Here is a 13,138-nt window from a genome sequence, read left to right as displayed (position 1 = left end):
TATAATATTATATATTTTTTTGTAAAAATTAAAAAGAGTTAAGGGTAAAATAGAAAAGAAAAGTTGTACTATTATAATAGTTATATCATGTTTTTCATTTATATATACTATACATGCAAACTCTCAGTCACATTTTTTTGAAATTTAAACCCTCTTTTCTCTTAAAAAAAGTTCCAAAAAAATTTTGTAACTCAATTTTTTATGTATCATAGTGTAGGTATTGTTATACAATCAATATATTATCGACATTCTTATATAGATTATGTAAATTATTAGCGTGTTAACAAACACAAAAGTAAATTACTAACATGTCGATAGGTATGAAGTACTTGCCGACCAACATTTTTATTTTTTATTATTAAATATTTAATTTTTATATATTTAATTTTAGAGAATTATATCATTTTTTGTATTAAATATACATAATATTATAATTCTTGTAATAGAAAATATGAAAATGAATTGTGATATTATTAAATTTTATATTAGTGGTTTGATATTTTATGATCATGTTTTGAATTGAATTATTTGCAACTTGTATATTACAAAATTATTTACAACTCGAATGTTACAAAAGTAAAACATGAAAATATTGGATATAGTAAAGAGAAATTATTTGCAACTTGTATGTTAAAAAGCAAACATAAAAATATTGAATATAGCAAAGAGAAATTATTTGCAACTATTATGTTATGTTATAAAGGCAAACATAAAAATATTTGATATAGTAAAAGGCAAAATTAGAATATAAAAATTAAGCAGGTTGAATTGCATGTTTATCTCTTAATCATATTTTGACTTTATATATTAACTAGTGTGTCGGTAGTCATTCCGTATCTGCCTACTCGCATTTTTACTTTTTAGTATTAAATATTTAATTTTTATATATTTCATTTTAGAAAATTATATCACTTTTTTTGGGCACATGATATTATTATTTTTGATAAAATATAAAAATGAATTGTGATATTATTAAAAAATATATTGGTAGTTTGATATATTTAGTGAATGTAACTTCCCCTGACCTTCATTTATATTTTTTATTGTATGAAAAAATATTGTAATAATTATTAATTATAAGGGCAAAATAATGAAAATTATGTCACGTAGGTAGTTATAATATGTTTTAGTTTTATATATAGTAAGTATAGTTAATTATAAGGGCAAAATAGGTAAGTGAAAATTATCTCATGTAGGTAGTTATAATATATTTTAGACTAGTGTGTACAGGCACTCCGTGCTTGCCGGCGAATAATTTGTGATACTACATATTCAATTTTTATATATTTCATTTTTTGAATTAAAATGTATTTGTTGTGTGTATTTTATATTATACTTTTTGTGTTTATGATAATGTTAAATTTAAGGTGAGATATGTAGTTAATTAATGTATTGGTGGTAGTTGCTTAGGATTATATAGATTTTTTTGTACAAATTAAATAATGTTAAGGGCAATATAGGAAATGAGAATTACACATAAGAGAAGTTATTTCAAGTTTTGGCTTTATATATACTAGTGTGTACATGCATTTCGTGCCTGTCGGTCAATATTATATGGTACTACGTATTCAATTTTTATATATTTTATTTTTAGAATTAGAATGTATTTGTTATAATTTTTATGTATTTATGATAATGTTCAATTTAATGTGAAAGATGTAGTTAATTAATGTGTTGGTGAATCTTTATTTATGATTATATGGTCTTTTTGTAAAAATTAAATAATGTAAAAGGCAAAATAGGAAATAGAAATTACACGATGGTGAAAGTTACACCATGTTTTGCATTTATATATAGTATAGATATAGATATAGATAGTATAGAAGTATAAATATAATTATAATTGAGTTTTTAAACATAAAATACAAATGAATGATTAATAATATACTTACTCCTAAAAACTTTAGGTTAATATATATACACTCACAATATAACTATTCTTTACATTGTCAACAAAGCATGAGTAACAGGTAGATATTAAATTAAAAAAAAATATCATAAAAAATAATTAATAAAAAAATTAATCTAACTGATTTGCAAGATCTTCTAGGGACATTTTAGGATTTTTCATTTTATTAAGAATACACACGAGTAAAATGATTTTTTACTGTTTTTTCTTCTACAGAGAATATCTCTGCTTTTGTTTTTCTCTGCTGTGTTCAGCTAACCAAAGACAATTCCTTTGTCTCTATATTAACAACCCTTCTTTCCTTTTTTCCCCTTCTCTTCTTTAACAAGTTTCAAACTTTCAAATCTCAACACTCCAAAAATCTTTTTTTTGCTACTCATTTGACTTTACTCTCTTCACATTCCCTTCAATATCTCTCTAATGGCTGGTCGCTATGAAAACCCTTTCGAAGATGAAGTTAACCCATTCTCTGTAAGTCCTTTCTTAAAGTTCAGATTTTTTCAACTGGGGTATGCAATTTTTTGTTGTTGTTGAACTGCATTGGACCCTTCTTAGTGGTGTTTGAGCCTGAAATTTTAGATAAAAACTTGTCTGTGAATTGTTATGTTGATGCTGATTTTTGGTTGACTTGTTTGATACTATGATTCATTTGATTGAGGAAACTGGTTTCCATGTCTATGTGCATATTGTTTTCAGGAAGTTTTATTTTTTTGTTCCCTTGCTTCTTCACGTTTGATTTCATGTTTTTATTCTTATGATGTTTTGACCTTAAGAAGGGGTGGGGCCTTTGGAATTCAAGCTTTTTGGACCATTCACATGACCCAAGGATTTCTTTAATGTAGTACTATCAATTATTCACTAGAAACCTTTACTAAAATGTATAAATTAAAAATCAACTAGAAACTGAAATTCATGATGATGATTTATTCTGAAGCACACATGTCTTATACTTCTATCACATTGGTAAAAAGTCCTCAAAAAACACTTACAACTTAATTTATGCATCATATTGTTTTCGACTTTTCAGCATCCTGGAAGTGTTGCCCCTGCCACAAATGTGAGGCCTTCACCTCTTAAGCCAGCACGTGCTGATTATAATTATGGCTATGGTGAAACTGTTGATATAGCTCTTGATACATCATTGGTACGTATGAAATTATGGTTGCTGAAATCCTCAGTTCTTTTTATTTCATTTATAAATGTATTTCATGTATTGTTGTAAGAATTGATTGTGGTTTATCTAATTATGATCTATTTCAACATTAGGAATTGAAAAAGAAAGAGAAGGAACTCCAATCCAAGGAGGCTGAATTGAATAAACGAGAACAGGTATGCAATGGGATTTTTTCGTGTCTTTTTTTTTCACTTTAGGTTTGAGAGTTCCCATTTGAATTTGACGGTCTTGTGTTTTCCTTTCAGTCTTTCACATTTCTACTATTCCCTCCAAATTCTAACTTTTCCCTTTGAGAGGTCATTTTGTTCTACATGATATATTCTTCATGACCTTGTGTTCTCCCTTTGAAAACAAAAGTATTGAGAGCAGAATCTCTCTCTCTCTATATATATATATATGAAACACATACATGCTAGGTTAGTGTGTAAGCAATATATTTACTAAATTAACCACCCACTTGGTTAACTATTCCTTTTTTCTTGCCAAGAATTTGAATTGAATCTGTACGTTACTATAATATTCTCTGAAATTTGGACAAAAAGGGACATCTGTTATGATCAGCAAATAATTTAATCTCTGAAAATATGTATCTTCTTAAATAATTTCCCTGCACCAAATCATGCCATCTTCATTCTATGCTTAGAATGTGCATACCGATATTTATTCAGTTAAATTTTCTGCTGATTTCCCTATAGACTATTAATGCCTAAAAATTGTGATTTGTTCTTTCTTTTGATTTATCAAAATGTAGGATTTGAGACGGAAAGAAGAAGCTACTGCGGGAGGTAGTTTTACATTTCATGTTTGGCTCCCATTTGGAAGGGTTTATTTTTAGTTTTTTTGGACTTATTTATTGCAATAAGTGCCGATTCAAAAAGCTTTTTTGATATATGCTAAAAATCTTATGTTCGTAAGTTTCTCTGATAAGTGTACTGAAATGAGCTACAAAGAACTTATAAGAAAGTCAGAAGCTACTTTCATACGGTTGTTCTCATATGCCCCAGAAAGCTCTCGAAACTCGAAAGCCCTCTAGTCCTATTCCTATATGTATAAGCTTATTCAAACAGCTTTTGAAACCATTGTGGTCTGTTTAAGATTTAAGAATTGTTAAGTTTGGCAATTTTTGTTTGTGTTGGCATTCAATTGAATAGTGTAAGAACAATAGTACTGCAGAATTTTATCACCTCTTCTATTCTGTTGCGTATGTCAGTCCATAGTATTTGGCTAGGATTTCATGAATTGTCCAGTAATTCTGCAAATCCTAACCCATCTCTTTGAACACTGATTTAGTGTTGCTTAAATTTTCTACTAGGTAATCACATTTTGTTTTGCAGCTGGAATTGTTATCGAGGAGAAGAATTGGCCACCATTTTTCCCAATTATTCATCATGATATTCCTAATGAAATTCCAGTTCATCTTCAAAGACTGCAATATGTTGCATTTGCTACATATTTAGGTATGTTAGCCTCTTCTTCTTTTTTTATGGTGGAGATGGGCTTTCTTTGTTCGAATTATGACATCTTTTTAGCCAACAGTTATTGAGGCTGGATTGAGCACATTTATGTTAATTTTTTCTGGACAACGTTCTCTATTTCATAAATTATTTGTATGCCTCTAAAGATGATGACTTCGGTGCCTTTTTATTTGTACTTTTATATGTTAAAGACAATAGTAATTTATTCCTTTCACCCCTCACTTTTTTAAATAAAAGTTTATAATAAAATTGAAGCTTTCGAGATGATAAACAAGTTTTGTCTGAACGATTGAAACCATTAACCTGGCTGGCTGGAATTAACCTGTTTTGTTGAGTAAGATAATGGCTTTATAAATGCATTCTACATTTATTCGTTCTTAGCATGACAATGATTTTGGATTTAATTATGGTCACAATAGAATGTGTCTCCAATATGTATTTTGAAGTCATGTTATTTTATGCCCAAAAATTATGTGAGCATAGGGTGTGGTACATGGTCATTGATGAAAAGTGATGTTATGCAGGAATAACGTTGTGCCTTTTCTGGAATGTTATAGCTGTCACTACAGCTTGGATTAATGGTGGAGGTTAGTTTGGATATGTAGAACAAGAACCTTTCTTGCTTATTGTATAGCTTGAATCACAAATCTAACTTTCTTAATTCCATGCATGTGAACTTGGCCTTGTTTGTTGTAGGTGTAAAAATATGGTTGCTTGCTATTATCTACCTCATATCCGGGGTTCCTGGAGGATATGTTCTGTGGTATCGCCCCTTATATCGTGTTTTTAGGTAATTTTATTTTCATTACATTTTTTTGGCTGTTTGATTTTGTAGAAAATTATGCAATTGAAGCATTTTTTTAATATAACTTCACTTGTGTAAGACTGAAAATTGTTCTTGAAATATTGGGGCAATTTTAATGATTCAACCTCAAGGCTTATGAGTTTATCAACTTTTATCATGTTTCATCATTTTCATAGTTAATCTAACCTGTCGAAGTTTTGAACTACTAGAGTAAACGAATTCATGCACTTGAAACTTTTTCTTCTCATCTCTATTACTTTTTCTTCTCTTCTATCTTGAATTGCTTAATGGGTTATTCAGCAAAGTCTAGGGTTCTAGGCCATTTCTTATTTGAATTTGTTGCTGCAAGAGATTTTAATGAGGTTTCCGGTACTGAGATAATTCTGCTTTTGTGTACCCTTTCCTGATCCCACTAGGTGGAGCCTCGTGCACTGGGTCACCCTTGTATATTAACTCTTGATTTTGAATTTGCTCCATCATTATTTTTGCAGGAATGAAAGTGCTTTTAAATTTGGATGGTTTTTCATGGTGTACCTGGTAAATTAGTTATATTTTTCTTAACGCACATAAGCCATGCATAAAAAATTGGAAGAAATCTAATCATCATTTCTTCTTCTGCTTACAGTTTCACATAGGATTCTGCATCGTAGCTGCAGTTGCTCCTCCTATAGTTTTCAATGGAAATTCCCTGACGTACGTCGACTTGACACATATATATACACTGTTTATATGCTAATATTGGTTTTCTGCCTTTATTTTGTATAACAAGGTACAAGGAGAGTGAGCATTTAATTCCATTTTCCTTGCAGAAGATAGGTTTCTATGTGTCATTTTTAACCCTTTTCTTAAATAGAAGTGAATAACGTACGGACAAGAAGAATAGAATTTAGGGCATTTACGTCATCACTCGCCGCATGAATTACGTTGTTTGAGATCTACGATGACCTAGGTTGACTAAGAATATCAAACATATAGGCATGCTGGTGAGAGTTGTAGAAGAGGAATTTGATGTCTGGTTCATATCTTCTAGAGGCTGTAGATATTCTTAATTCCTTTTTAACCTAATTATTGGAACTGTTTACTCTTTGATACAGAGGCATTATGTCTGCCATAGATTTTGTGGGTCACCATGTTCTGGTTGGGGTAAGAATTCCTCCCCTGAATTATTTCTAATTCCCGCACACTATTTAACTGTCAAACATAGATTACTTTAGCAACTTTCCACATTCTAGGCTAATTTAAGATTTGATGCTCAACCCTTGATGCATGCATGATCTTAATGTAAATACTGTCTAGTTCTAAATGCTTGATCATTTATTTTGCTTGTAGGTCTTCTACTTCATTGGCTTTGCATTTTTCTGCATTGAAACTTTGGTCAGCCTGTGGGTTATTCAGGTTCGATTACACCGAGATTTCAAAACGATCGACTAATGTGATTTTCCCTGCCACTTTACACTGCTCACTTTTCCTTTGGTTTCCATGCAGCAAGTATACATGTATTTCCGTGGCAGTGGTAATGCCGCAGCGATGAAACAGGGGGTTGCAAGGGGGGTACTGAGAGCTGCAGTATGATAAATCATCTTGTGTAGAAGGATAACATGGGTGCTTTGTGCATTGATCCATGTTGTAAATTACTAGCCACAGATATATTATACTGAACTTGATTTTAGTATGCTACCTGTTAATGTATATTATGAGCATAGTGCTTTACACACTACAGTGGCTAGTAGAGACAGTTTTGGTTCATTCTCTTATTTCAAACACTAGTTATTGAAGAAAGCTCATTCATGTTGCCATGGACAATGTCATTTTGAAAAACACTTTGGGGTAACTTGAAGATAATGGAATGCTGATGGCAAACATTTCTTACTTGTTTTTTTTTATTCAACAATTGTTAGTATGTTAGTACTTGTTGTGGGCGAGATTCGAACCATCAATCTCCTTTACTCTACCCCTAACTATCAAACTATCTTATAACTCATTTCTTTCTTTCTTTCTAAATTTGTTATGGTGAGACTTGAACTCATAACCTTTTTCACTATATTCCTTAAACTCTTCAGCCTTAATTATCATCTCACCTTATTTCGAATGCTTTTTACTTCTTACTGATACATGAAGCATATGGAAGTATGATCTTACCATAGGTTACCTCATATTAATTGGATATTATTACAGTCACAATAATTGTGTATAATCATCACAATGAATAATAGAGTGTAATATCTATATATTATATCATAATCGTGAGAAAACATTACTATGATTGTGATATTATTATGAAGACTCCTAAAATTGTAATACTGTGGTCATAACTACGGTTGTAAAATATAATTTAAAATACTAATAATGTAAGAGTAATTACTCCTCTTATTCCCACCATAAGAAATAGGAAGTGATCCAAATAATTAGCAGTGGGAATGAGGAATATTACTAATTTCATCAGCCATAGCAAGGTCATTGTTCTTGGAGAAATGCATCAAAGACTTCTCCAAGCAAATAGACTAGCCTGATGAAGCACATAATCTATCCAGCACTTGTTGCATAACTTGGGCATTTGAGAAAGCCAAGTTCCACCAAACAATACGGGATCATTGGAAAAAAACAAAGGTGATAATGGTGGGTCACCTCTTCCTAAAGAAATCAGTTTCCAAGGCCTTTTTTTAATCAAAATACAATGTTGGCATTCTATTATTATCATGTAGTTATTATTATATTCTATCTCTTAGGATAGTTAACTGTTCTTACATGAGATACTCTCAATATATATGATATTTAAATTTTATATCCTCATGCATCATAAACCGAGTTTATCATTGAAGTTATGCATGACCATCAACCTGCAATGGGTTTAGCTATTAGAAATTTATAATTAATACAATTTTATTAACTATTTATTTAAGGAGTTATAAAATAAATGATCTAATTTTGACAATCTGTAGAACTTCTAAAACTGATAATTGCTATAAACTTAATGACTGAATATTAAAATGGTTGGCTATAAGAGATAATGAGAACCTTATATGTAGACTCATTAGGAACTGTAATGGTCCAACCTACTAAATCATAAATAGTTTTTTTGCTCCCCATTAGAGAGAAAACGAATGCCCCTTTAAGAAATTTAGCATTTAGTTGAAGAAGATCATTATATCAAAGCTTTCTTAAGACATACTATTAAGTGCCAAATTGTTAAGGAAATTCATATGTTTTTGCACTTAGTGCACATTTATGCTGTAACTGTGTAAGATTCTCGATAACTTAGTAATCTTGTTCTGTGTACGAAATTTTATGTGTTTATGTTGTTTCAGTATAAGATTTAAGAAAAAAATGAGAAAAAGTAGAAGATTAGTACTTATGAGCACCGCAAGCCTCGCCCAAGCGAGGAGAGGGTCGCCCAAGCCACAAATAGGAGAAAAATCACCAAAAATCTTTGTTGTACCAAGCGAGGGACTGTCGTACAAGCGACAAGTGGAGCTAAAAAGTCTCTGATGTCCTGCCTGATCCTCGCTTAAGCGAAGGATCCTCGCCCACGCGAGGTGCTCAAGTCTGAGAACCTCTTATTTACTCGCCCAAGCGAGAATCTCTAGCTTGGGCGAGGGTTTGGAAGTTGAAACTGATATTGGCGATTTCGGAAGTAGAAAATGGATCCCATTCACTTTTCAGAAGATTTTTGGCATGAAAATAGACAGAAAAACAGGGAGATTAGGATAGAAATCGTGGAAACGATTCTACTTCGCATTATTCCTTGTATAATTTCATGATTCGAGTGTTGTAATAGCGAGAATGAGTGATTAGATCTTGCTGTGGGATTCGAAATGTAATCTTCTAACCTTTGTACTTCTGGATTCGATTTCATTGTAATTGTTATTTGATTTTGGGAAGTTCATCACATTCTTAATGCATGAATTTAAATTGTTACTAATTTCTTGTTCTTGGGTTCAAGTTTAATTGGAAAGTTAAACTTGACACCAAACCTGGATCATCTTCCTTCATACATCATTGCTCTAGGAATGGAGAATGATGCATGAATTGCTTTTACATGGAACGTAATGCTAGTTAATCGGTCAAATATCCAAAGAATTGGTATTTGAGCGATTATCTAAGAATTTTACACTCAATGGATTGATGTGAATGATTTGAATGATATGTGCATCTGAATCAGTAACTTCACAATTCACTTGGAATTGAATCCATGGATGTCATTGGGAAAGAACGATGCATTTCGATCCTAATTTATTTTACTTGCTTTTCGTTCAATTTATAATTTTTACAATTAAACACAAAATTTTATAAAAACACCATTGTAAATATATACTCAATTCATTCTTGTAGGAATTAGTGAAAATCTAGTTTGCTCCCTGAGGACGATATCCCGGTATTTTACCGGATTTAATTATTTAGACGATACGGTGCATTTTCCGTTCCGTAAATATCTAACAAGTTTTTGGCGCCGCTGCCGGGAGCAATGAGCGATTTACATTAGTTCTTTATAGAGTTTATTGAGTTTTGTACATAATTATTCTTTAATTATTTGTAGTATAGTGTTAACCCTTGTGCTAACCTTTGCTATAGTTTTCTTATTTATGATTTTGCGAGGTAAATCTAAAGAAGAGCAATTATAATACAATCCAGAGATTGAGAAGTCTACTAAAACTAACCGGAAGAAAGCAAAAGAGAAGAAACAACATGATCCTCGGGAAGCACAATGTAGTAGTGAATCAGCTACAGTTCCTACAGTTTCAGAATCTCAGTTCGAAAAGATGGAGAATGTCAATAATGCTGCTGATAATAACCCAATGCCTAATCCTCCAAAGAGGACTTTAGGAGACTATGCTATGTATCAAGGTCCTCGTCGCTACTCTAGCATTGTGATTGCACACACCGCCAGGGCAGTGGAAATCAAGCATGCATATCTGAATTTAGTCAGTGCTCATTCGTTCACGGGAAGGATTATGAAGATCTGTATGCTCATTTGGACAATTTCTATGAGCTGGTGGCCACTATGGGGTATACAGACACCAAGAGGGAAGTTGCATACATGATGCTCTTTCCATTTTCCCTCCTTGGTGAAGTTAGGGAATGGCTAAAATCACATCCAACCCAAAGCTTAACCAATTGGAGTGATTTGGAAAAAATTTCTTGACAAGATTTTTCCCTCCGGCAAGGTATGTGCATGCAAAGTTCGAAATTTCAACATTCAAACAAGGTGCTGAGGAAGCTTTTTATGAGGCAGGGAACGTTTCCAGATGTTGTTGAGGAAATGTCTCAATCATGGGTTTGAAGATGTTGATCAACTAAACATCTTTTGTAATAGATTGAAGCCAAAGACTAAGATGATATTGGATGTCTCAACTGGTGGCACCAAGATGGCAGTGGATGTTGAGCAAGCCACCAGAATTATTACTGCATTATCTACTACAGATGGGCAGACTCAACATAATAGAAGGACGGTACAAAAGAGAAGAGTGTTGGATTTGAATACTTCTGATGCCATTCTGGCTCAGAACAAAATTCTGACACAATAGATTGAGGCACTTACAAAGAAAATGTCCAAGTTGCCTCAATAATTGAATATGGTGCAAACTCCTTCTGTTCATCAGCAGATGGTACACTGTAAGTTTTGTGGGGATGATCATGTTACTGGTCATTGCTCAATGCCTACCAACACACAAGCAGAAGAGGTTTAGTATGTTAACAATCAACCTCGCCAGGCTAATTTCCCTAACAACCCTTCGTTCAAAAATCATTTTTCACAGGGTTGGAGGGGAAACCAGAATCAGAATTTTGGGTGGAGGTTGGATGCAGGACCATCTAACAGGAAACCACCATATTAACCATCTTATCAGCAAGGTCCACATCCACCATTACATGAGAGACAAACAAAGTTGGAAGAAACATTGGAGAAGTTTATGCAGGTCTCCATTTCAAACCAGAAAAATATTGATGCTTCTATGAGAAATTTGGAGACTCAGGTGGGTCAGTTGGCTAAGCAAATGGCAGAACAGAACTTAGATCGACAATAATTCTCAGCCAACACTCAAATCAATCCAAAAGAACATTGCAAATCTATCACTACTAGAAGTGGTAAGGTAATTGGTAAGGGTATTGGTGAGAACTTGACTATTGAGGAAGAGGTTCTAAGAAATACTGAACCTGAAAGATCAGAGAAGATAATCAGAGAGAAACATAAGGGTGAAGTGGTACAAGATTAAGAATAGGTTGTCACTAATGAGGATGATATAAGGGAGAATAGTGATAAGAAGAATGGTGAACTACCTCAGTTGAAGGATCTCCCTTATCCAAAGAGACCTTCCAAGAAAGACAAAGAGCGGTAATATGCTAGGTTCTTGGATTTATTCAAGAATCTCCATATCAACATTCCATTCATGGAGGCGATAGAAAAAATGCATGTGTATGCTAAATTCATGAAGGACTTGTTGACTAAGAAAAGAAAGTTTTCGGAAGAGACAATGAACTTTGAAGTTGTGTACAATGCTATCATTCAGAAGTCTTTGCCTGAGAAGACTAAAGATCTTAGCAGCTTCACTATTACAGTCACTATTGGTGAATTGTCTGTGGGAAAGGCACTGCTTGATCTGGGTGCCAACATTAATTTGATGCCCTTTTCTATGTTGAAAAGAATTGGGGATTTGGACATCAAGCCTACCCGGATGACTTTGTAACTTGCTGATAGATCTATCAAGTATCCTTATGGATTTGGTCTTTCTTGTGGATTTTGTCATCATGGATATTCAAGAGGATAAGGAGGTTCCTCTTATTTTGGGCAGACCTTTCATGAAGACAACCCGAGTTATTATTGATGTTGATGATGAAAAGTTGAAGGTAAGAGTTGAAGACCAATAGGTGAATTTTAATGTTTTTGAGGCTATGCAGCATTCGAAGGACAAACAACACTTCTTTCGGGTGGATGTCATTGAGGACTTATTCATGCTCGATGACATTCACTTAAGTAGGAGTAGTCCTTTGGAGAAGGTTCTGAGGGGAGACCTAGAGGGAAACAACATAAAGGGTGATAAGATTATCAAGACATGTTTGGCAGAGTTAGATGCACCCTGCAGGGTTGTATCTAATTAGAATCGTTTTGAAGAGTTGGGGAAAGACAAGACAGCTGAAGCTCCAAATGTGGAGTTGAAAGTACTTCCTTCACATTTGAAGTATGTATTTTTAGAAGAAGGAGGGCAGAAACTGATAATCATCAGTAGTGCCCTTACTTGTGATGAAGAACAATTGTCAATTGGGGTGTTGAGGAAGAATGCAGGGGCAATAGGGTGGACACTGCTGATTTGCAGGAATTAGTCCATCTTTCTACATGCATGAGATCCATATGGAAGAGGATTACAAACCGGTGGCGCAACCTCAGAGGTGTAAAACCGCGAATTTTACGAGTTTGAATTATAAGATTTTACTAATATTTTCATTAATTATATATTCGAAAATGAATTTCTGGGAATTTTTGGTAAGGAATTAGACAAAACTCTAGTTGAGTTTTATTCTTGAAATTTTATTTCCGATTTTCTGGTAAATTTAGGTAATTTTTGGAGACAGTCGGTTCTGGACCACTGTCGGGGCCGAATCTGCCCGGTACGGCCGGTACGGCTCAAAAAGTGTCTTTTTGAGTTCCGTAACTCAGAATCGAATTCCGATCGCGCCGTTAGATTCGTAATTTAATTTTGAGTTGACATAGACCCTGAATACACTAATACCTAATTTCTAAATATTTTTCACTCGGAATGCCGAAATCCGAAATTCTAATCGAA

General features: G+C 33.1%; 2 protein-coding genes across 4 annotated transcripts in view; one reads left to right on the top strand and one right to left on the bottom strand.

Moving 5' to 3' along the window:
* On the top strand, nucleotides 2,107-7,113 carry LOC109331981 (secretory carrier-associated membrane protein-like). 3 transcript variants are annotated; one of them, XM_019566813.1, is made up of 12 exons: nucleotides 2,110-2,380; nucleotides 2,937-3,053; nucleotides 3,176-3,238; nucleotides 3,835-3,868; nucleotides 4,418-4,540; nucleotides 5,083-5,145; nucleotides 5,255-5,348; nucleotides 5,855-5,900; nucleotides 5,989-6,056; nucleotides 6,458-6,506; nucleotides 6,693-6,758; nucleotides 6,849-7,113. In XM_019566813.1, the coding sequence occupies exons 1-12, from the start codon at nucleotides 2,330-2,332 to the stop codon at nucleotides 6,933-6,935; spliced, it is 861 nt and encodes a 286-aa protein (XP_019422358.1). In that variant the 5' UTR covers nucleotides 2,110-2,329; the 3' UTR covers nucleotides 6,936-7,113. The 3 variants fall into 3 exon arrangements, with proteins under 3 accessions (XP_019422359.1, XP_019422360.1, XP_019422358.1); XM_019566814.1 differs by lacking the exon at nucleotides 2,937-3,053 and having other exon boundaries at nucleotides 2,107-2,380; XM_019566815.1 differs by lacking the exons at nucleotides 4,418-4,540; nucleotides 5,083-5,145 and having other exon boundaries at nucleotides 2,109-2,380.
* LOC109330820 (UDP-glycosyltransferase 708D1-like) overlaps nucleotides 7,234-13,138 on the bottom strand; it is an 11,740-nt gene continuing 5,835 nt past the window's right edge. Inside the window, exon 3 of the mRNA XM_019565097.1 lies at nucleotides 7,234-7,311. Coding sequence (XP_019420642.1) covers nucleotides 7,266-7,311 — 46 coding nt within the window. The 3' untranslated portion in view covers nucleotides 7,234-7,265. The remainder of the gene's footprint in view (nucleotides 7,312-13,138) is intronic.

Source organism: Lupinus angustifolius, chromosome LG17, assembly GCF_001865875.1.
Source record: "Lupinus angustifolius cultivar Tanjil chromosome LG17, LupAngTanjil_v1.0, whole genome shotgun sequence".
In the NCBI taxonomy this organism is placed as follows: domain Eukaryota; kingdom Viridiplantae; phylum Streptophyta; class Magnoliopsida; order Fabales; family Fabaceae; genus Lupinus; species Lupinus angustifolius.
The sequence above is the reverse complement of the archived record's forward strand: the minus strand, read 5'-3'. Positions and strand labels throughout refer to the sequence as shown.